This window comes from Emydura macquarii, unplaced genomic scaffold, assembly GCF_026122565.2.
Source record: "Emydura macquarii macquarii isolate MOO-44397 ecotype Brisbane River unplaced genomic scaffold, CSIRO-AGI_Emac_v2 contig_2129, whole genome shotgun sequence".
NCBI classification, from domain to species: Eukaryota; Metazoa; Chordata; order Testudines; family Chelidae; genus Emydura; species Emydura macquarii.
Genome location: NW_027132266.1, coordinates 294,626 through 318,687, shown reverse-complemented (window position 1 = coordinate 318,687; position 24,062 = coordinate 294,626). Strand labels below are relative to the sequence as shown.

The 24,062-nt window shown below is 46.9% G+C and overlaps 2 protein-coding genes and 1 pseudogene across 2 annotated transcripts; all 3 read right to left on the bottom strand.

Moving 5' to 3' along the window:
* Positions 1-3,260: 3,260 nt before the first annotated feature.
* Positions 3,261-4,235, bottom strand: LOC137160098 (olfactory receptor 6C4-like; annotated as a pseudogene).
* Positions 4,236-9,470: 5,235 nt separating this feature from the next.
* On the bottom strand, positions 9,471-10,160 carry LOC137160097 (olfactory receptor 6B1-like). The gene has a single exon (XM_067558540.1). It carries the CDS (start codon positions 10,158-10,160, stop codon positions 9,471-9,473), a length of 690 nt encoding a protein of 229 aa, XP_067414641.1.
* A 7,058-nt stretch (positions 10,161-17,218) lies between these two features.
* On the bottom strand, positions 17,219-18,246 carry LOC137160096 (olfactory receptor 6N1-like). Its single transcript, XM_067558539.1, has one exon. It carries the CDS (start codon positions 18,197-18,199, stop codon positions 17,219-17,221), a length of 981 nt encoding a protein of 326 aa, XP_067414640.1. The 5' UTR covers positions 18,200-18,246.
* Positions 18,247-24,062: the final 5,816 nt, after the last annotated feature.

Below are 24,062 nucleotides of genomic sequence, written 5' to 3'. Positions count from 1 at the left end.
GTGCCTTAAAATGGATTCCTTAAGGACCTGCTCCATGATTTTTCCAGGGATTGAGGTGAGGCTGACCGGTCTGTAGTTCCCTGGATCCTCTTTCCTCCCTTTTCTGAAGATCCCAGAAAAGTTTCAGGGATCTTCAGTGCCCGGCAATTATAGGAATGAGATAATCTTGTACCAGAACTATAGGCCCCCACATTGGTCTGTTGGACTTTATGATAATCATCAGAACTTCTTGATTACTCTCCTGTACAGGGTTGGTTAGATAGGACCCTGAATTGCTTAGTGTGACTGTCTGTGCACAGTGAATATGATCATTTCATTTCTGTGTATTACAGTAGACTCTGTAACTTGATTCAAAACCTGTGCTTTTTCAGCATGAAGTTTGTGACCTACTGTCCCTTCTTCCCCTGAAGGAAAGGTTCATTCCAGCTTTTACGGAAGAATACAAATATCCACTTCGTTCTGAATGCAAAACAAACTAGAAGATTGTTAGTCCCAGTCCTCTGGTAGCGTAATTTGCTCCCTAGCCATGTAATGAGTCCTTTAGCACCCGTGGGGATAATTTTCTGTTGCCAAAGCTTTGTTTTCATAATGCCCAATATTGAATATTTTGGATCTCCTATAACTGCATTTTTAAAAGCAGGGGTTTTTTTGTTTGTTTTTTTTAATTGATCTCTGGCAAACATATTGCAGATAGGGATGAAAACCCATTGCTTAACTCTATGAAGGAGACAGATCTTAACTGAAAATGGACCATAACCCCGGCATGAACCTGAATCGTCAAACTGTGGCTTTCATTTTTAATTCCCAGTTTATCGACTATTTATCACTTAGTTTTTTTTTATTGAAATCATGGTTTAATATTTATTACTGTCCATTTGTCATTCCCTGTGCTCAGCTGCCATCTAGAGATTGTTAGAAGAGACACAAAATCCTGGCCACATTAACCTTCTCTTCCCCATAGTGCCTGTTCTACACGCTATTCAGGCCTTTACCAGACTTCAAACTCCATTATCCACCATAGCCCCGGTGGCAGCGTAGACGCACCCAAGCATCGAGCTGGGGTTATTCACACCAGCCTTTCTTTCCATCAGTCGGCCCTTTTTGATTTGGGAGATTATCAGCACTCCATGTTAATGCAAAGCCCCTTTCCTTGGATTATCGGAGTTCATTTCAAAGCCAGGAACGTCCCAATGTATTTCCACAGGGGCTCACTTGTTGGGCGAGATCTCCACCCAGATTTTGCACCAGTATCACTATTCTGGTTAGTGCTGTGACTTTGTTATGTCAGTACAACCTCTAGTGCGGCCACAGTTTCCCCAATGTGGAGGTCTCTAGCATTGGTCTGGCTTATTGCCATGCCCGTATGCCAATGAACTATATCGATATAAGTGCCTTCACATCCCAATAATTGCATCCGCTCGCTGTGGATGAGTGGATCCCGCGTGGCACCTCATGAAGGCCTCAGAGTAGCCTAAAATTCAGCCCCTCACCTCAGTTTCCCTTCTTTGTTCCCCAATAAACTCCACACAGGCTTTCTCCAGTCCAAATCACAACAGCCCTCCCATTGGTTTCATACATTAACTTCAAGTTCAGAACTAAACCCAGAAGTCTTACCTGCAGCTGCAAACACCCCAAACTGCCCTCTGGTCAGAATCCTTCCTGCCATAGCAGGCTACCACCAGCTCTTCCGGGCTGGAGCAATTCACCCAGTTGAAGGGTTTTCCCTCACTCACTCCCTGAAATTTCACTTCAGCTTTCTGAGCTTGCCTCTGACTCTAGCCCCTTCCAGCTCTTTATTGCAATTTTCCATATAGCTAACGTGGTGCAACGTCTACATGTAGAAAAAACCTTTACATATTGATTTCTCACCCCAGACACGAAGGGGACAGACAACCGGAGATCTGACAACAAAGACAACAGAAAAAGACGTTTTTAGCTTCGTTTAGTTTTTATTGATCTAGGCTTTTGGTAACAGACACAGAGTTATTGGCGTCTCCTAGAAAATAGTAAAACATGAGAAGGAGCTGGTGGAAAACATCCCCTGGGCGTGGGGGGAATTCTCAGGATACTAGTTTGGCTATATATGTACAGGCTGGGTTTTCCAATAAGAGATGATGTGAGGCACCTAAATCCCACAGCCAGGGAATGGGAGTTGTGCACCTAACACCTTTAGGTGCCATTGTCAATTACAAGTGGACATGGTAGAGCAGACATTTTTCCAGACTAAGACTCTGGACGGTTGGTTTCTAGTCTATTCTCTGCCACTCGCCCACTCAGCAACTCTGGGCAGGTAACTGCACCTCGCTCTGCCTTAGTTTTCCCAGCTGTAACATGCGGATGAGGATGTGGGCCTAGGGCTGGAGTCACAAAGCTTCCACTTTTGGCACCTAAGCCCCAGAATCCGGCCTCCCAGGATTCACAAAACCTGCTCAGCTGCCTGAGACCCTGTAGGCGCCTACGTTTTTACAGCAAAAAGGCCATAACCTCTGTGTTTCTATCTCTAGCCATGCCCTCCGCAGCCTCACTCCGGGCAGCTGGGCGCCGAGGCCTTAGAATGATGCAGGGACCTGGGGCAGGGAGACATTCCCTGCCTTGAATCGCCTGCAGGGCCCAATCTAGCAGGCAAAGTGCCCAGATGCTTTTGAAAAATCCCACTGGGAATCCAAGTATTTTGAGAAACTGGCCCTATGTCACTGCTGAGAATGGGCCAGCGATAGGCCTGTGCTGGGCCTTGAGGCACAGGTTAGATGCTTTCCTTTAGATTCCTGTCCCTTTGGAGAGAAGCCTGGGGATGAAATACACTACAACAATCAAATGTTAATTACACAATTTCCCAACGCTGGAGTCCCAGTCTGACTTTGCCACCATATATTTGTAGAATGTAGGCACCATAGATTTATGTGTGAGTGTGTATCTAAGTCTCTCACAGGGACCAGATGCCCAGCTGAGTCTCTTTTGCCTGCACCGTTTCACTGAGCACAATTCCACATTGTTGGCTGAACTCTGAGCAGCCAATAGTTCAAATCTCCCACCAGCCCAGTCGCACCCAGCTGTGGCATCTGATAAAGGCCCTAACAAGAACGGGTCACAGGTTCCAAGAGTCTGTCCGTCTCCACTTCCTCCTCTGGCTGTGACTCTAAGAGCATGAAAGAGAGTCAATAAGCGAGTGGAAAGAGCCTTAGATTAAAGCAGACATTGCTTTAGGCCCGAAACCAGCCTCTGGCATATCTATTTTATTTCAAGCTAAGGCACCTGGTCGGCTACCATTGTCCTAACATGAATTTCCTGCAAGCTTTCCTCAGGGCCCCCTTCACCTCTCTGTTTTTCAGGGTGTAGATGAGGGGATTGACCAGGGAAGTCAGGACCGTGTAGACGACAGAGAGAACTTTCTTGAAGTCCCTCAGTGTGGGAGCTGTGGGGAACATGTAGACAAGAAGCAGAGTTTCATAATAAATGGACACCATGATGATGTGAGAGAAGGAGGTGGAAAAGGTCTTTTGCCTCCCGGTGGTGGAAGGGATTCTCAGGATGGTGGCGATGATGGAGATGTAGGATGTCACAGTCAGTAGGAATGGGACCAGTAAAGAAGGGAAGCTGCGTGTGAGAGACAACATTCCCATCAGTTTAGGAGTATTGCAGGAGAGTTTTATAAGGGGGATAAAATTGTAAAAGAAGTGGTCAATGCTATTGGGGCCACAGAAAGTTAACTGTGATATTGACACTGCTGTTATGCTACAAGCTAGGAAGCCACCTACCCAAGAGCCATCTGCAAGCTGGAGGCAAGCACTGCCACTCATACGGGCTGCATAGTGAAGCGGTTTGACTATGGCTAAATACCGATCGTAAGACATCACCGATAGGAACAGGCATTCTGTGCCTGCCAAAGAACTACAGAAATAATATTGTGTGATGCACTCACTGACTGAGATGGTTCCGTCTCCAGTCAGCAGACTGGCCAGCATCCTGGGCAGGATGGTGGAGGAGTAGCAGGTCTCCAAGCAGGAAAAGTTCCCCAGAAAGAAGTACATGGGGGTGTGAAGATGCTGATCAGTCACAACTAGCACCATGATGAGGATGTTCCCAGTCATGGTCACCAAGTAGATGGTTAGAAACAGGAGGAAGAGAAAAACCTGCAGTTTAGGGATATTCCCAAATCCCAGGAGGATGAATTCTGTGATGGATATTTAATTTTTCCTCTCTGGACCTGCTATGAGATGTGTCTGGGGGAACGACATCAACTGTACTCTTCAATGAGAATCAAATCCCACCAGTGTCAATAACTAGATTGAAGTTTAATACTCAGATGCGCCCTCTCCTGGAGGTCCTAGACCAAATGGTGGGTTGAGAAGACAGGAGGGGGTGGTGGGATCCACACAGGGGAGGTTGATGAAAAGGACCAGGCTGTAGGGTTATTCTCACTCTGCTTCCCTAGCCCCTGCAGTATCCATGCTCCTCATGGCTGACTGAGTTGCCATTATGAATAACAGCGGGTAGTCATTGGGATGGGGAGGGAGCGGGACAGTGATTCTATAACCTCCCTAGGATGTGGGAGGTCCACGCTGAAGTGAGACGCCACAGCTGGAAGGGGCCGAACAGCTGAATATTGGCTTGTTTTGGACGTGAAGAGCACCCCTGTTCTCCAGCAGAACCAAACACCTGTGGAAGGGGGGTTTTCCAGTCCAAAACCAGAACTCCGAAGCCTTTTTTAGGCAGGCCTGTGTCTGATTTTGTGTGTGCTGTACCAGACAGATCAGTTGTTCTGCTGCTGTGGGACTATCATCGTGACGCTGTGGGGATCACACAGACCAGCAAGGAGTCTCTCCCTCCCACCCTCCCTGTAACTTTGGGTGCCTTAAAGCTTCCCAGTGAAGGCGCGGAGCCCTAACCCCAGTAACGAACCTGTGAGAATAAGGGTCTTGCTCTGGTTTCCAGCTGTCTAGTTACTGCTTGCAGGGTTCACCCGGCAAGTGACCACCCCAAACCCAGAGATTAAGAGGCACCTTCCCCCTTCTTGACAGCTACACTTCTCAGTTTGCACAACAGCGCCCTGCTGGGGTAAAAACAAACACAATGTTTATTTAGCAGAAAGACTGTGGATTCATAGAGGAAATAGCAAGGGAAATAAACACATACAAGCGACAGGAAACAGAAATCAAATTTTATACTCGCAAATTAGAGCAAAATCCCTTTTCCAATGACAGTTTCCCAGCATATCACCTAAACCTAGGGGGTCCAGCATTTCCCAGACAGCACCCACTCATCAGCTGTCCCTCAGTTACTGGACAGATTTCACTTCAAACCCCTTCCCTTTTAGACAGGATTGGCTGGTTGGCTCCCCATCCCTTTACCTCAGGCTACTGTGAGTCATGGTTATTTTAGAGCAAGGGAAATTCCATCTCTACTTGATCACCAGGATGTGTCAGTATCTTCCCTTTAACTAACAGCCCAGCATTCCTTGGGCTATCCAGCGCTAGGGGCTTGGAGCTAGTCTCATCTGCTGCTACCAGGCTGGCCACTGCGAGGTGGAGCTGACGTTGTAATAAACCGTGTTCATGACCTAGATCTGTATCTACAGCCACAAGGACAGTCTGTCTGCACAGCTCAAGTAAGTTTAGAGCATTACAACATTTCAGAAGAGAATTTACTCAACGTATTTTTATATACACAACACCACAACATGCAATCAGCTGGTCTAACGGCTTGTTTTAAACTTGCTGTTTTGCCCTGGAGATGTCTGGCCCCTCATTGCGCACAAGCCTGTGTTAGCTTTTGGAGTTCTCTGCCAATGGCTGTTATTGATTCAAACGGCTTAGTGAGAGTCTGAAACTGAATGATGAAAATCTCCATTCAAATCCCCACTAGGAAAGTTAAACACTTACCAGGGATATAAACGCCCATGATCGAGAAAACACCCCAACTATCCTGGTGAAGGTTTGTTCACCATTTGGTCATGTTTGCTCACATTCCTTGTTCTTCTCCCCCCCAATCTGCACTTCTACAGTTTTGAAGACGTTACAGAGAGAGAACAGGAAAAATAAAAGTCTGTTACTTTGCTCCATGGTAATTTCAGAGTCAGAGGAAGTTTTGGGAAGGACACGATTGATTTTACTGCACAGCAGTTTAAAAACAAAAAAATCCACCAAAAGCTTGAAAAAAAAGTGAAACTTCTTCCTGAGTAATGTAAAGTAGCTTTCAAATGTCAACACTTGTAATGAAACTGGCTTGCCATTTTCCAATCAATTTTAGTGACCATTAAGCAGGGAAAAAGAACAACCTGACTGCCTGGGTTGTTGCTTACCAGTCTACTGCTGACACAAAGGAATCTCCTCTCAGCAACTCTGCTGTGTCTGCAGTAGCTAGCCTGCCCTGCCCTGCCCTGCAGCCTTTTATCTCTGCAGCTGTTGGGAGGCCACCAATCAGCCCAGCTGAGCAGGCAGTCAGGCAGTTTTCCTATTAACCCTTTAGTGATAACCCCTGACAGACAGGCTGTGTCTCAGTGCATGGCAGCGCTATGAGGGAGACCACAGGCTATTCAGCAACGGGGAGATGAGCTTGGATCTCTCACGGCTGGTGCGCAGGAGTCAGGTATATGTGTATAACCCATGTGTATAGCAGGAGTCAGGTATATGTGTATAACTCATGCAGGAAACTAGAGGCTGTGGACCTGAAAGAATGAATTGCAGATATCACATGCCCATTCATTCTCTGGGCTGAGCTGAGAAGTGGGGAAGTAAGAAAAAATGGAAACTGAAGAGCAAATCTTTGAAGAGAACAATGTAGTAATATGAAATGATGGCGCACCTACTGGCTTCAATACGGCTGATGGAAGCGTCTCGTGTCTGGATCTGGGACTAGCTTCTAGCATCATAGGGAGCAAATGCAGCTGGGAAACTGACAAGGGCCGGGAATGGGTAGTGAGCACTTCCTGAGATTAACTACAAATCGAGGAGAAGGAAATACTGAAGATGAGGATAATAGCTCCAGTTGGGATCTTAAAATAAATAAATAAAAGCAAACTGGAGAAGTCTTTGGAACCAGACGTGTGGAATTAGTGAATGAGCAATGTCTCAATGGAAATATCAAGGACTTGTACAGTTATATTAATAAGGGAATCCTAAAGGCAGCCAGCCCAGCTATTCTAGGATACCAACGCTGCCGAAAGATAGGAAAAGCAAACCATGGTGGAATAAAGACTGTGAAATGGTAGCCAGGGAAAGGAAGAAGGATTTTTTTTTATCTGACATGCCTTGGATAGTGAACTGAATGAAATATAAAGTCAGGTAGTTTCACAAAGGGCTAGAAAAAGGGCAAAAAGAGGGAGCCGGAGAATGTAATACAGGAAAGCTTCTCCTGCTGTAATACATGGGGATCCCGCCTTTGGGTAGCAGCTGGGCCGGGACTAGGGTTTAAGGCAGGACCGTGTAACTCTGGGTGCAGTGGGCAGCCTCTATCCCATCGCCTCCCTGGCTGCGGGAATGGGAAGCTCGGTGGCCAGCGGGATTTCTTTCCACACCCCTGGGTCAAGTATCCCCCCTACCTTCCAGGGGCAAAAGCGATTCTGTGCAGCCAAGTTGGAGGTGGGGGGCGCTTTCCCTTCCTCCCACTCCCCTCTGTGTGTGGGCTCCAGAGAGGAGGTGGAGGAAGAAGGAAGGGGAAGATGGCGAGCTAATGCAATGACCCTAACAAGGGAGGGGTGGCTGCAACTTTAGCCCCGTACTGACACATCTCCCCTCTCTTTCTCCCTCGCCAGCCCTGAAGAGGGAAGCCGGGGAGTCCAGCTCAGGGAAGCATAGAATGCACTGTTTTTTTTTTAATTGGGTGCTTAACAAATAGACTGATTTTATTATGATGAATTTTATCTGCTTCTTTCTCAGAGTGTAGCTGGGAACAGCTGGGAAAGTTGCTAGGTTTGTCGCTGGTTGCTTTGATGCTTTTGTCGCCAAGTAAATTAAAAAATAGTCCAATCTAGCTACGCAGTCGCCAAGTTGGCAATGTGCATTGATCTGCCTTTGGAAGAGGGGCTTCACTTTGATTTAACAAGTGTGATTGCACCCTCAGGTTTGTATTGGGTCTTCTCACTTTTCAGTGCGGTCCCACTCCAGCCTTTCTCCAACTTGGTTCATTTTGTCTTTCTAAAACGTTGTAGCAAACATACCCCAGTGGGACTTGCCCGAGGTGACTTGTGTAATTGCATCTTTTTCTTTAAGTCTAACTATCCCTCATGGAAAATATTTGAGATCATGATTAAACACCAGCTGACGCTTGTGGGAGTTGCCTGTCCAAGGGGATTGGGCGTTATAATGTACTTTCACCGCCCCTTCATTAGTATTCAGTAGATGTTACCACCTTGTGGTCACTTCTGAAAATAGCTGCCCATATTTCAGCCTTTCAGTGCGCTGTCACTTAGTGGCCATTTCACAGTCTAGCTTTCCCATTATTGTATTGGCTACGGAAATCTATTGGCCACTAGTCAGTATTTCTGATCCTCCACCCCCCGTTGTCTCTCCTCTGATTACATCTAGTGTCGACTTCCCAGCATGAAAACCTGTTGCTCTGCTCTCCTCTAGTGGATTTCATTTTCCCAGTCTTAGCTCTTATGTCACCTAGTGGCCATTATTTAGTATAAGAGCCCATTTCTCACTCCTTAACACCTGTTACTCTCCGCAGGTCGTTACATAGCATAGCACAGCACAGTGGTTCTCAACCAGGGGTATGTGTGCCTCTGGCGGTACGCAGAGGTCTTCCAGGGGTTACATCAACTCATCTAGATATTTGCTCAGTTCAGTGTTTCTCAACTGTCACAAGACAGGTTATTTGGGGGGTCACAAGTGCAGGGCCATCATTAGGGGATGGCAAGCAGGGCAATTGTCTGGGACCCTACACCACAGGAGCCCTACAAGCTAGATTACATGCTTCAAACCCAGGTGGCGGGGCTCAGGCTTTACCTTAAGGAGGGCTTGGATTTTAGGTATGCTGAAATGTAAGTACAATATTTATATTCCAGTTGATTTATTCTATAACTCTATGGTAACAAGGAGAAAGTGAGCAATGATTCACTAGGAATGGGCTGTTAAAAATAGAGAAATGTATGTCTGAATTTGTAAGCAAGTAGTTTTAATTGAGATGACACTTGGGGTATGCAAGAAAAGTCAGCCTCCTGGAAGGGGCACAGTGGTCTGGAAAGGTTGAGACCCGCTGGCGTAGAGATCCTTTTCCCTTCATGCTCTGTCCTCAGCACTTCAAACACCAGGCAGCTTTGAAAACCTCAGGTTAAGTTGTTACCTCGGAGTCTCTGCATGGTTCTGTTAAAGCCACATTTGCGGATGGCTTTGCTAAAGGTTGCCTTGACCTCTCTGTTTCTCAGGCTGTAGATGGGGGGTTTACCAGGGGAGTCAGGACCGTGTAGTAAAGAGCGAACACTTTGTTCAGGTCTGGCAGTTCCTCACGTTTTGGTCGCAGGTAGACAATCATTATAGTGCCATGACGATGATACACAAGGAGGATGTCAGGGTTAGCAGGAATGGAGACAGGGTGAATACACAGGCTAGGATGAAATCTACCAATATGACCAGGTGTGTGTCACTGCAGGAGAGTTCCAGCATTGGGATGGGGTCACAGTAGAAATGGTTGATTTCATTCGGCCCACAGAATATTAACTGTGATAGGAATAAGACAAAGATGGTAGTAGCCAAACAACCATTTACCCAGGACCCAGCAGCCAATTGGAGACAAAGCTTGGTACTCATAAGAGTTGAATAGTGCAGGGGTTTACATATCGCTAAATACCGATTGTAAGACATCGCTGCTAGCAGATGGCATTCGGTAGCTCCCAGAAAGGCAAAGAAAAAGTATTGTGTGAAGCAGGCACTGAGTGAGATGGTTCTGTCCCCAGTCAGGAGACTGGCCAGCATCCTGGGCAGGATGGCGGAGGCATAGCAGGTCTCCAAGCAGGACAGGTTCCCCAGGAGGAAGTACATGGGGGTGTGAAGGTGCCGATCAGTCGCAACAAGCACCACCATGAGGGTGTTTGTGGCCACGGTTGCGATGTAGATCACTAGGAACAGCAGGAAGAGAAGAATTTGCAGGTCAGAGAGTTTCCCAAATCCCAGGAGGATGAATTCTGTGATGGTCGTGTGGTTTCTCCAATCTATGTCTGCCATGGGCTGAGTGTGAGATGAATAAAACAAACTGTGCAATTGAATCGGAAGGACATAGGGTTAAGTTAACCAAGTCTCCTTAAATGTTCAGGATAGCCCCTTCCTCTCCTGATCACAGCCTGTAATTTTAAGGCAAAATGTAGATTTCAGAGCAAAGTGCTAGACTCTGTCATAGAATCATAGCATATTAAGTTGGAAGGGACCTCAGGAGGTATCTAGTCTGACCCCCTGCTCAAAGCAGGACTAACCTCAGCTAAATCATCCCAGCCAGGGCTTTGTCAGGCCAGGCCTTAAAAACCTCTAAGGATGGAGCTTCCACCACCTCCCTAGGTAACCCATTCCAGTGCTTCACCACCCTCCTAGGGAAAACGTTTTTCCTAATATCCAACCTCGACCTCCCCCACTGCAGCTTGAGACCATTGCTCCAGTCTGAGGACAGAATATCAGTACCCATGCAGACCACCCTCTGCTAGATCAGAGCAATACCTACCGTAACTATGGTCCATTTCTCTGGTAGCCGAGTACTGATAGGGCAGATCAGAGCATGTCTTTATCTACTATCATATCCCATCTAGTGACATAGAGCAGCTTAACACTGATGCTGAAATGCTGCATTTGGATGTTGGCAATGGCATTTCAGGAGTCAAAGTCAATAAAGACATAAACTGAAATCTTGCCTTGACATTTCCAGTCCAGTCTCGTGTCCTTAGATATCTGTCCTCCGTTAGAATTAATGGAACTTAAATGAACCATACACCCTGGAATAGTCAGATGCAAGTGCCCTGTAGGAAAACGAAAAAAATTTACCCCTCACAAGAGATGCATTTATTCTACAAATTATGAAGCGGAGTAAATTCTCCTTTAGTGCATTGGGGGGGGGGGGGGGAGTGATGGTGACGTACTGAGGGACTGGCAGCACCTATTCTGTTTCCTGACATTCGCTTTGTAGCAGTAATAAAATACAGCTCTTTGGAAGGTCTTAAGAAGGGGCCTCACCAGGCTGAATTGCAGCCCTAACCGGGGAGTGTCACTCCCCGCTCCATAACGAGTGTGGGATGATAATACAGGAAGAAGACACGGGAGGGAAAGATGCTGTCCGTGTATTCGGAATCTAGAAAGAAGGTGGCGTGTGTGATCCAAGCTAGTAAGATTCTATCTCCACTTGCCACCTGATTGGGGGAAGACACTGAGCCACACCCAGAGCTGGTATCTCCGTTTGTGTGTCAGGGGGCAGATCCCCAACTGAGAACCTGTCACAAGAGCCGTATGTCAACCTGCATCTCTGTTAATTGATGCTATGGATGCCGACTGGCACTGATGGGGAAAGGTGCGGTTAAAACCGTTAACATTCACCTGAAGAAGAGCTCAGAGTAGCTCAAAAGCTTCTCTCGTTCACCCACAGAAGTTGTTCCAATAAAAGATATTACCTCACCTGCCTCGTCCCTCTACTCCTCCCAAAGCACATTCACGCCCCTGTCTGGAAGGTGGGAGAGAAACGCTGTCGGGGAGTCGGTGCTCACCTGTGACCCCAGGGCAGCCCCAGACTGAAGCAATGAGCTCCTACTTCTCATGCGTTAGATGCCAGGAGCCAGGATCCGCAGCTGAGGTTCTTGTGTCTCATCTTCCTGCAGAAGCTGGGTTTTCTCAGTGCAGAGACCTGCAGTTACCTGAAGAGATGAGTAGGTGAATTGATCTACCTTTGGAAAAGGGGCTGTCCTTCGATTTGTGTAAATGCTGCCTCTGGATTAGTGTTTGGTCCTCCTGCTTCTTAATATGGTTCCACTTCAACCTTTCTCCTAATTTTGTGTCTCCCAAGCTTTGTGGCTAACAATGCCCAGTGGGACGTGTGCAATGGGACTTGTGTAATTGGATCATTACACTTAAAAAAGACGCAAAATGAAAAATATATGGGATCATGATTAAAACCCACCTTACATTTTTGAGCGATGTCTGTCCAAGGTGACGGCCTGTTATAGAATCATAGAATCATAGAGTTAAAAGGGACCTCAGGATGTCATCTAGTCCAACCCCCTGCTCAGAGCAGGACTAACCTCAGCTAAATAATCTCAGTAAGGGTTTTGTCAAGCCACAGCTTAAAAACATCTAAAGATGGAGATTCCACCCGCCCCCCCCCAGCCCAGGTAACCCATTCCAGTGCTTCACCACCCTCCTAGGGAAAAACTTTTTCCTAATGTCCAACCTAGACCTCCCCCACTGCAACTTGAGACCATTTCTCCTTGTTCTGTCATCTGCCACCACTGAGAACAGCCTAGCTCCATCCTCCCTGGTACCCCCTTACAGGTAGTTAAAGGCTGCTATCAAATCCCCCCTCATTTTTCTCTTCTGTAGACTGAACAAGCCTAGTTCCTTCAGCCTCTCCTCATAAGTCTTGTGCTCCATCCCCCTCATCATTTTTGTTGCCCTCTGCTGGACTCTCTCCAACTTGTCCACATCCTTTTTGTAGTGGGGGGCCCAAAACTGGACACAATACTCCAAATGCGGCCTCACCAATGTTGAATAGAGGGGAATGATCACTTCCCACAACCTGCTGGCAATGCTCCTCCTAATGCAGCCCAATATGCTATTAGCCTTCTTGGCAACCAGGGCACACTGATGACTCATATCCAGCTTCTTATCCACTGTTACCCCCAGGTCCTTTTCTGCAGAACTGCTGCCTAGCTCGTCGGTCCCCAGTCTGTAGCTGTGCATGGGATTCTTCCGTCCTAGGTGCAGGACTCTGCACTTGTCCTTGTTGAACCTCATTATATTTCTTTTGGCCCAATCCTCCAGTTTGTTTAGGTCCTTCTGTATCCTATCTCTACCTTCCAGGGTATCTACCACTCCCCCCAGCTTAGTGTCATCTGCAAACTTGCTGAGGATGCAATCAACCCCATCCTCCAGATCATTGATGAAGATGTTGAACAAAACCGGCCCCAGGACCGACTCCTGGAGCACTCCGCTTGTGACCGGTTGCCAGTTAGACATGGAGCCATTGACCACTACTCATTGAGCCCTATGCTCTAGCCAGTTCTCTATCCATTTTATAGTCCATTCATCCAACCCATACTTCTTTAACTTGCTGATAAGAATACTGTGAAAGACCGTATCAAAAGCTTTTCTAAAGTAAAGGTATGTCACATCCACCGCCTTCCCTACATCCACAGAGCCAGTCACCTCTTCATAGAAAGCAATCAGGTTGGTCAGGCATGACTTTCCCTTGGTGAATCTGTGTTGATTGTTACTGATCACCTTCCTCTCTTCCAAATGCCTTAAAATGGATGTAATCATGTACTTGCACCACACCTTCATTAATATTCAATAGATGCTGCATATAGTGGATATTTCTGAAAATAGTTTCTCTCATCCTTTTAATATGTTTCCACCCGTGGGCATTTTACAGTCTAGCTTTCACATTATTGTATTGGTTACTGAAATGTGTTGTTCACCGGTCAGTATTTCTGACCCCTGTACTGGTTTCTCTGCTCTGCTGTCATATAGTGTCGATTTAATAGAATCATAATAGATGAGAGTTGGAAGGGACCTCAGGAGGTATCTAGTCCCCCCTGCTCAAAGCAGGAACAACCCCAACTAAATCATCCCATCCAGAGCTTTGTCAGGCCAGGCCTTAAAAACCTCTAAGGATGGAGATTCCATCACCTCCCTAGGTAACCCATTCCAGTGCTTCATCACCCTCCTAGAGAAAAAGCTTCTCCGAATATCCAACCTAGACCTCCCCCACTGCAACTTGAGATCATGGCTCCTTGTTCTGTCATCTGCCACCACTGAGAACAGCCTAGCTCCATCCTCCCTGGAACGCCCTTTCAGGTAGTTAAAGGCTGCTATCAAATCCCCCCTCATTCTTCTCTTCTGCAGACTAAATAAGTCTAGTTCCCTCTATCTTTCCTTATAAATTGGATGCTCGAGTGCAGAAATGATTTTCTTTGTCCTCCACTGGACTCTCTCCAATGTGTCCACAGCCTATCTATAGTGGGGGGCCCAAAACTGGACACAGTTCTCCAAACGTGGCCTTTCCAGTGCTGAATAGAGGGAATAATCACTTCCCTCTGTCTGCTGGCAATGCTCCTGCTAATGCAGAGTTGGAGCCCTACAGTTATCACCGGTGCCCAGCTCCTCTGGCTATGTCCAGGTCCTGATGTGTTCCCATGACGGAGCCGGCATGGCATGTTTGGCACCACAGGAGTTCTGCCCGTTGGTCGGCGGTAACGGCTTCCTCTCTCCATAGGTTACCTGACGCCCTGCGGAGAGGGCTCTGGGTATAGCAGAGCTGTCTAAGGTAGCTGGGGCTTGCTGGGCAGCTGTGTCCTGAGAACTAGTCCTCTCAGGGCGTGCCCTTGTTACAGTCAGTTTTGGGGACCCTCTTTGTAACAGGTCCCCTCCTTTCTACTGCTGGGTGCAGCTGGCGGCAGCAGAGCGGTTTCTTCTCTGCAAGGCCACGTGCAGGGTCCCTCCTCGGGGACCATTTGACTGGCCCGGCCTCAGGCCCAGCCTCAGTTCTCCATGTGCCCTGGCAAACCCCCAGCTGGCTCTGCCCAGTCCCAGTGCCCCTGGCTTGTGAGTCGACTCTTTTTGTTTGTCCAACCGCCCTGCCTCCAGGGGCCCAGTGAGCCTGGAGCAGTTGTTTTGCTGATGCTGGTCCCAGCTGGGCTTAGCCCATGTAAGAGCCGTAAAGCCTTTCCTGGGGAACGGTCCAGAGGTCACTGCTGGGGCCTGGCTCTTTGCATCTGGCCTGTGTGTGCACCAATGAGGTGGTTGGTTTGCAGATGGTTATAAACTCATAGACTTGGTCAGGAGGGACCATCGTGATCATCTAGTCTGACCTCCTGCACGCTGCAGGCCACAGAACCTCCCCCACCCGCTCCTGTCACAGAGCCCTCACCTCTGGCCAAGTGACGTATGTCCTCAAATTATGGTTTAAAGTCATCAAGTTACAGAGAATCCAGCCTTGACACGACTTTAAACCTGCATGTGACCCGAGCTGTAGAGCAAGGCAAAAAGCTCCGGAGTCTCTGCCAGTCTGACCAGGGGGAAATTCCTTCTTGACCCCAAATCTGCCCATCAGTTAGAAGCTGATCATGTGGGTGTGAGACCCTGTACCCCATGTACACCTTTATGGTGTGATTGTTTATCATTCCTGTTTACTCTTCCAGTGTAACTGTATTGTTTAATGTAAAGTATGTCATGTGCGGTGCTTTTGGAATGCACATGACACACTGAACATTGTTGTCATGGCAGCATGTTTCCTGCAATGTCATGTGTGTGGCTGAGGCTCTGCTATGTAATATTCCCAGATGCATGTCTCGTATTGTTTGGATATGTAGGTCCAGGCAAGCACTAAAAGCAGAGAGGTGATTCACACCTCACTAAGGCATGCGTAAAACAATCCAGCTCTTCCAGGAACAATGGACTGACCTGAGCATTTGATAAGGTGATGCTCTTTGACTCAAGGGAAGGAAACCATGCCGGACATGGCTGATCACCTGACCCCAGAGGGTGGCGAGGGGCATCAGTTAAAGGCAGAGACATTTTGGTCTCGTGACTTCTCTCTTGCGATCCATCTACAAGACAACATCAAGACTGCGCATGAGGAGTTGGGGTGGGGGGAACCTGGTTGGGGCCGACCAGCTAGCCTCTGGTGAGACCCATGGAAGAACTGTGATTTCCTTTTATTTCTTCCTGATCTAATCTGATTTATGTTGCTCTGGGTTATAACCACTTAAAATCTTTCTGTACTTAATACTTGTATTTGTTTGTTTTATCTAAAGCAGTGCATGTGGTTTGAGTGTGTGTATGGAGACTTCGTTCAGAGTGACAGAGCTGGTGCATATCAATTTCTTTGATCAATTGACTAACCAATGAGCTTGCAGAGTTTAGTGAACTCTAAGATGGCAGTTCCCAGGGTTGCATCTGGGACCGGAGATATTGGCCGGGGATCACATTATTGCATAATCCCATGAGTGGCCGGCCAGAAGCACTCACTGGCTAAGGTCAGAGACGCTGGCTTGCAGGAGTCTGTGCGTGGGCTGACCCAGACATGGGCTGTTCACACGGTGAAGCAAGTGCTAATTGGGGTCTAGGAGTGAGGGATTGGGGTGACACAGCTGTACAGCAGTCCAGATTGCAGAGCGGAACGTCGCAGTGGGCCAGATCCACCCGCCAGACACCTGGCAAAGAATTCTCTGTAGTAACTCAGAGAACCTCCCCATCTAGTTCCCCATCACCAGCCTTTGGAGATATTTGCCGCTAGCAGTTACAGATCATCTAGATGACCTTGTATATGCCTTTGATGGCAATAAGCATGTTTTCACGGGTGGCAGATTTTCCAGCCTTACGTCCCCACATATCCTGCCCCAGGAGTTAGTATTTTCATCACGGAAACATTTATTTTGATCAAAAATGGCTTTTCAGTGGACATAAAAATCTGGTTACAATTACGTCCCCTCCATCTGGTGCCCAGCTGAACACGCCCTGATGGGAACATTGTTATTACGACTTACCTCCTTGGTCCTTCCCCATGGGTGGACAACGCTGACCTGAGCTCCACCTTGATTTTCCGCTGTGTCCTCAGGGGCATAAAAAACTGTAGCAACAAACATGATGTCACCTCTTGTGTTTTCTTTGAATTAGATTGCCTGATTACAAGACTTTATTATCTAACAGAGAGAGAAACAATGAACAGGGGATATACACAGGGATTTATGTGGATTGTTAGTCGATTTTATGCCTTACACTGGGACAGCACTGTGCATGTTCCGATGCTGCGCACCCACCCCCAATAGGGTAAATGTTTAGCCAACACCAAGGAGAAAAATACTATGATACACACAGTGTCAGTGCTATTAATGAGAGAGTGCCAGAGATGTCCTCAGCCTCACTTTCCTGTGCGTTGTTACATGGACACAGCATGGGACCATAAACACCCTCAGTAACTCTACAGCTTATCTACATATTTTTCACACTGGAGCTGAGATTTTTCAATGAGAGTTTCCAACTTCATTTTAACGGGGGCTGATTGGTTAAATCACCAGGCAGCTTTGAAAACCTCAGTTTAAGTTATCATCTTGAAATCTCTGCATGGTTTTGCGAAATCCACATTTACAGATGGCTTTCCTCAAGGCTTCTTTGACCTCCCTGTTTCTCAGGCTGTAGATGAGGGGGTTTATCAGGGGAGTCAGGACCGTGTAGCAGAGAGAGAACACTTTGTTCAGATCTTGCAGTGTCTCATGTTTCGGTAGCAGGTAGACGATCATTATGGTTCCATAGAAAACTGTCACCACGATGAGGTGAGAGGAGCAGGTGGAAAAGGCCCTTTGTCTTCCAGCAGCAGAAGGGATTCTCAGGATGGTGGTGATGAGAGATGCGTAAGATGTGAGGGTTAGAAGGAATGGAGGCAGAATGAATACGCAGACTAGAATGAAATCCAACAGTAGGACCAGATGGGTGTCACTGCAGGAGAGTTCCAGCATTGGGATGGGGTCACAGTAGAAATGGTTGATTTCATTCGGCCCACAGAATATTAACTGTGATAGGAATAAGACGAAGATGGTAGTAGCCAAACAACCATTTACCCAGGACCCAGCAGCCAATTGGAGACAAAGCTTGGTACTCATAAGAGTTGAATAGTGCAGGGGTTTACATATCGCTAAATACCTATCGTAAGACATCGCTGCTAGCAAATGGCATTCGGTAGCTCCCAGAAAGGCAAAGAAAAAGTATTGTGTGAAGCAGGCACTGAGTGAGATGGTTCTGTCCCCAGTCAGGAGACTGGCCAGCATCCTGGGCAGGATGGCGGAGGCATAGCAGGTCTCCAAGCAGGACAGGTTCCCCAGGAGGAAGTACATGGGGGTGTGAAGGTGCCGATCAGTCGCAACAAGCACCACCATGAGGGTGTTTGTGGCCACGGTTGCGATGTAGATCACTAGGAACAGCAGGAAGAGAAGAATTTGCAGGTCAGAGAGTTTCCCAAATCCCAGGAGGATGAATTCTGTGATGGTCGTGTGGTTTCTCCAATCTATGTCTGCCATGGGCTGAGTCTAGGAACAGGAAAAGGAACTGTGCAATTGAATTAGAAGAACAAAGAGTTAAAAGTTAATCAAGTCTTGTGAATTATTTCCAAAGATATTGATAAACTCCCCTTCCTCTCTCTACCACAGACTGAGTGTCAACGTAAGAGCAAATTGCCAGGAGGTTCAACTCGAGAACAGATTATTTGTACCCATGAAGACCATTGTCTGCCACATCAGATCAGTAACTACAGAAAAAACAGTCCATTGCTCTGGTAGCAGAATACTAAAAAGGCAGATCAGAGCATTTCTTTATCTGCTATCGTATTCCATTGTTGTTCAAATAACAAATATCACAGGATCTTTTTCAGGATATAAGACAACAAGCCACGTTTATTGTGAATTCAGAAATTTTGTAAATAGTATCAATAAAAAAACCAGAAAATATACTTTGTTAACACATGTTTCAATTGGTGCTTTCATTCACACTCACACACACTGACAGGCACACACAGACAGGGAGACAGACAAACATACATAGGGGTCTCACAGATGTTATAGTAATCAGCCTCTTGGTGCTCGTGGTAGTCACTGGCCAGGTGACTGTAGCACGAAGGTGAGGAGCAAGGTTCTGCCGATGCACATTGGTACTCCTGGATGGTGTGGTGATGTAGACCCGAACCTCCAGCCTTCATCTTTCTGTCCCATTTTATAGGGAAAAGACCCCATGTCAGTCTATGGGTTTTTACTCTGTCGTGCTGCATCTGCATTTGGAGTGATCCTTAATCACCCACATTGTTGCAAGCCTGATCAGATTTTGTTCTTTGAAGTGGGCTGACTCCAAAGTTATCAGGGTGGACTCCTCTTCAGCCAGTTGAGTGGTAAAAGTTATTGTCTTCCTCCCTCAAACGTTTTAGGTGAGGCTTGTGTTTTCTTTGTCTCTTTTGACATCCCTTACTCAGGCCAATTGTTCAATCACTCTCCCTGTCTACATCCACCTCAATTGCTCAGCCATTCACACTTCAATCACTCAGTGCCAACTCCTAGCTGAAGAATTCACATATTATTTTTAAAGCAAACCTTATTTCATTTTTGCCAGCATCTTTCACAATTAGGTCGGTATATTACATTTCACGGTGTGGCTTCTTACACTTAAAATAGGGTTTTTACAAATATATTGAAAGTGGGTAAAACTAACAGAAGGGTCAGTGGAGTGGTTTTACAAACAATCTGTGTGTGTGTGTTTGTGGCTCTGTTCTTTCATGTATTTCATGAAAACAGGATTGGGCCAACACCGTCTGGTGACGTACAAGAGCTTAACAAGGATGTTAAATGCTGTATTTCGCGTCTGGCAATGGCCGGAATCATGCCCTACCTCAGGAGTCAAAATCAATAAAGACATCAAAGGAAATCTTGCACTGAGATTTCCAGTGCAGTCTAGTGTCCTTAGGCACCGATCTCCTGTGAGAATTACAGTAGAACCTCAGTTACGAACACCGTGGGAATGGAGGTTGTTTGTAACTCTGAAAGATTCCTAACTCTGAACAAAACCTTCTGTTTGCTCTTTCAAAAGTTTACAACCGAACGTTGACTTAAGATAGCTTTGAAACTTGACTATGCAAAAGAAAAATGCAGCTTTTAACCATCTGAATTAAAATGAAAAAAGCACAGACAGTTTGTTGACCTTGTCCAATCTTTCTGTTTAAGTTTACGTTTCACACAGTACTGGGCTGCATTTGCTTTTTCTCGCTCTCTCTCGGCTGCTGCCTGATTGCATGCTGCCGGGTCCAAACGAGGTCTGAGGCTAACCGGGCAGTTTGTAACTCTGGTGTTGCTAACTCTGAAATGGAAAACAATCTAACTATATACCCTGGTATGATCAGCACTTCAGTGTTCGGTAGAAAAAGGAACAATTTTCACCCCTTGCATGAGATGCATTTATTACATAAGTTATGAAGTGGAGTAAATTCTTCCTTAGTTCATGGGGGGGTGATGTGCTGAGGGACTGGCAGAACCTTTTCTGAATCTCGACGTTCACTTTGTAGCAGTAATAAAGTACAGCTCTTTGGAATGTGGATCTTGGGAAGAGGCAGAACCAGGCTGATGTGGAGCCCTAACCAGGGAGTGTCACTCCCCACTCCATAACGACTGTGGGATGATAATACAGGAAGAAGACACTGGGTGGTAAAAGATGCTGACCCTGAACTCAGAGTCTAGAACGAATGTGGCATGTGTGATCTGGGCTAGTAAGACTCCATCTCCACTCGCCACCCGATTGGGACACACTGAGCCAGACCCTCAGCTGGTATAAACCAAGGTAGCTCCCTTTGTGTGTCGGGGGGCAGATCCCCACTGAGAACCAGTCACAAGAGCTGTATGTCAATCTCCATCTCTATTAAATGGTGCTATGGACCCCGACTGGTGCTGATGGGGGAAGGTGCAGGTAAAATCTTTAGCATTCACCTGAAGAAGAGCTCAGTGTAGCTCAAAAGATTCTCTTGGAGACCCACAGAATTTGGTCCAATAAAAGATATTACCTCTCCTGCCTTGTCCCTCTCCTCCTCCCAAAGCACATTCACGCCCCTGTCTGGAAGGTGGGAGAGAAACGCTGTCGGGGAGTCGGTGCTCACCTGTCACCCCAGGGCAGCCCCAGCCTGAAGCAATGAGCTCCTACTTCTCCGGGTTAGACACCAGGAGCCAGGATCCGCAGCTGAGGTTCTTGTGTCTCCTCTTCCTGCAGAAGCTGGGTTTTCTCAGTGCAGAGACCTGCAGTTCCCTGAAGAGATGAGCAGGTGCATTGATCTACCTTTGGAAAAGGGGCTGCCCTTCGATTTGTGTAAATGCTGCCTCTGGATTAGTGTTTGGTCCTCCCGCTTCTTAATACGGTTCCACTTCAACCTTTCTCCCACTTGGTTAATTTTGTGTCTCCCAAGCTTTGTGGCTAACAACACCCAGTGAGACGTGTGCTATGGGACTTGTGTAAATGTCTCTTTTTTTTAGTCTAATGATCTGATGTGAAAAGTATTTGAGATCATGATGAAACACCAGCTCAGATTTTTGAGTGGTGCCTGTCCAAGCTGATGGCCTGTTACAATACGATTGCACCGTCCCTCGATTAATATTCACTAGAGGCTGACAGCAAATGGGCATTTCTAATAAATAGCTGCCCATAGCTCAGACTTTCAAATTGCTTCCACCCATGGCCGTTTTACAGTCTAGCTTTCCCATTACTGTATTGGCTACTGAAACCTGTCGGTCACTGCTCAGTATTTCTGCCCCTTCCCTCCCCCCGATTTCCTTCATCTTGCTGCCGTCTAGTATTGATTTCCCAGCCCAGGAGCCTGTTGCTCTGCTCTCCTCTAATGGATTTTTTTTGCTATCGCTGCCTCTTTCCCACTCTACGGTGACACACGTAGAACAGCCCATTTCTCCCTCTGTAAGGTCTGCTACTGTGCACAGAATTCATTCCATGGTATATCTGTCCTATGCTCTCCAGTGCTCTGTGCTCAAAAGTTACACACCAGGAGAAAGCTTCACTCTCCTTTTCAATTCCCTCTTTTGGTCATTTGGCAACATAATGTCTCCTTTCTAGCCCTTCCCATTTGGTGGTTATCCCCTGGGCAGCACCACTGGGCCTGTCCTGTTCCTCGGCCCTGGAGTGGCCCTAGACAGGATAATCACATCTTTCCTCTCTTCCTGCCTACTGCTCGGTGTGTGCTGCTCCAGATTGCAGCCACTGGGAACCACATGGTACCAGAGATTGATCGATTGATTGATTGATTGCTACATTAGTGCTTACAACAGGCCAAGGCAGGCCTCCAAAAGAGCCTATGGTGAGAGAAGCCCAGTGGCTCTCCAGGCTGAGATTCTCAGAGGCGTCTAAGGGAGTTAGGCACCAAAATCTCTTTGAAATGAGAGAAGGACACTTAACTCCACGGGGTCCCTTGAGAAATTGTTTCAAAAGTGTTGGAGACTTACACTTCTCATGGGTGCGCAGCGTCCCTGCCTCTGACCACGTCCTGACGTGCTCCCAGAGATGGAGCCAGCACAGCCATATGAGATATCACGGGAGTTTTGCCTGTCGGTAGCTGCTTCTTCTGGCCATAATTTGCCTCATGCCCTGAGGAGAGGGCCCTGCCTGCAGCCCAGCTGGGTAAGGTAGCTGGGGCTGGCTAGACACTGTGCCCTGAGAATTGGTCTTCACTGGATGTGCCCTTGGTGCAGTCAGTTCTGGGGACACTCATTGTAACAGGGGCCCCTAAATACACTGAGGAAGGCCAAAAAAGAATCTGAAGAACAGCCAGACAAAGACTCAAAAAGCAACAGCAAAAATGTTTTTAAGTACCTCAGAAGCAGGAAGCTGCTAAACAACCAGTGGGGCCAGTGGAAAAACGAGATGTGAAAGGAGCACGAGGAAGATAAGGCTATTGTGGAGAAACCAAATGAATTTTTTGCATCAGCCTTCACAGCGACAGAGCTGAGGATGTGAAGGAGGTGCCCAAATCTGAGCCATTCCTTTTAGGTGAGAAATCTGGGGAACTGGCCTGAGGTTTAGGAACTTATTGATAAATTGAACTGTAATAAGTCCCCAGGACCAGACGGCCTCCTTCTAAAAGTTCAGCAGGAACTGACATTTCAGAACTACTAACTGCCGGATGTAATCTGTCATTTCAATCAGCTGCTGTGCCAGACGACTGGGGGATAGAGAACGTTACACCAATTTTGTAAAAAGGCTTCAGAGGTGATCCCGGCAATCACAGGCCGGTAAGCCTAACTTCAGTAAGAGGCAAATTGCTTGAAACTATAGTAAAGAACAGAATGATCCGACTCCTAAACTAACACGATTTGTATGGGAAGAGTCAACATGGTTTTTGTAAAGGGAAATCACGCCTCACCAATCTGAGAATTCTTTGAGGGGGGTCAACAAACATGTGGACAAGGATGATTCACTGGATATAGTGTACTTACATTTTCAGTTCCAGAGGGGTAGCCGTGTTAGTCTGTATACAGCAAAAACAACGAGAGTCCTGTAGCACTTTAAAGACTAACACATTTAATTTCTGCAGGCATAAGCTTTGGTGGGCTGCAACCCACTTCGTCAGATCAAGAAATAGAAATCAGATAGGGGGTGTATATATATACATTCCAGGGTAAGGAACAACAGTAGGTGTTAGCAAGGTCCATTCAGTTAGGGTAGTTGAGGCCTATTCACAACCGTTGATTAGAAGGTGAGAATGTGTGAACAGTGACAATTACCTCTTGTAATGAGAGAACCATTCCAAGTCTCTATTCAGACCCAGTTTGATTGTGTCAAGTTTGCAGATGAGTTCCAGCTCTGCAGTTTCTCACTGAAGTCTGTTTTTGAAGTTTTTTTGTAGAAGTATGGCAACTTTCAAGTCAGCTGCAGAGTGTCCTGGGAGACTGAAGTGCTCTCCGACTGGTTTATGGATGTTACCATTTTTGATGTCTGATTTGTGTCCATTTATTCTTTTGCGTAGTGACAGTCCGGTTTGGCCAAGGTACATGGCAGAGGGGCATTGCTGGCACATGATGGCATATATTACATTAGTAGATGTGCAGGTGAATGAGCTCCTGATGGTGTGGCTGATGTGGTTAGGACCTGTGATGCTGTCACTAGAGCCGATGTGTGGGCAGAGCTGGCAACGGGGTTTGTTGCAGGGATAGGTTCCTGGGTTAGTGTTCTTGTTGTATGGTGAACGGTTGCTGGTGAGTATTTGCTTCAGGTTGGGGGGCTGTCTGTAAGCAAGGATAGGCCTGCCTCCCATGGCTTGAGCGAGTGAGGATCATCTGCTAGGATAGGTTGTAGATCCTTAATGATGTGTTGGAGAGATTTTAGCTGGGGACTGTACCCAGCCACTAGAAA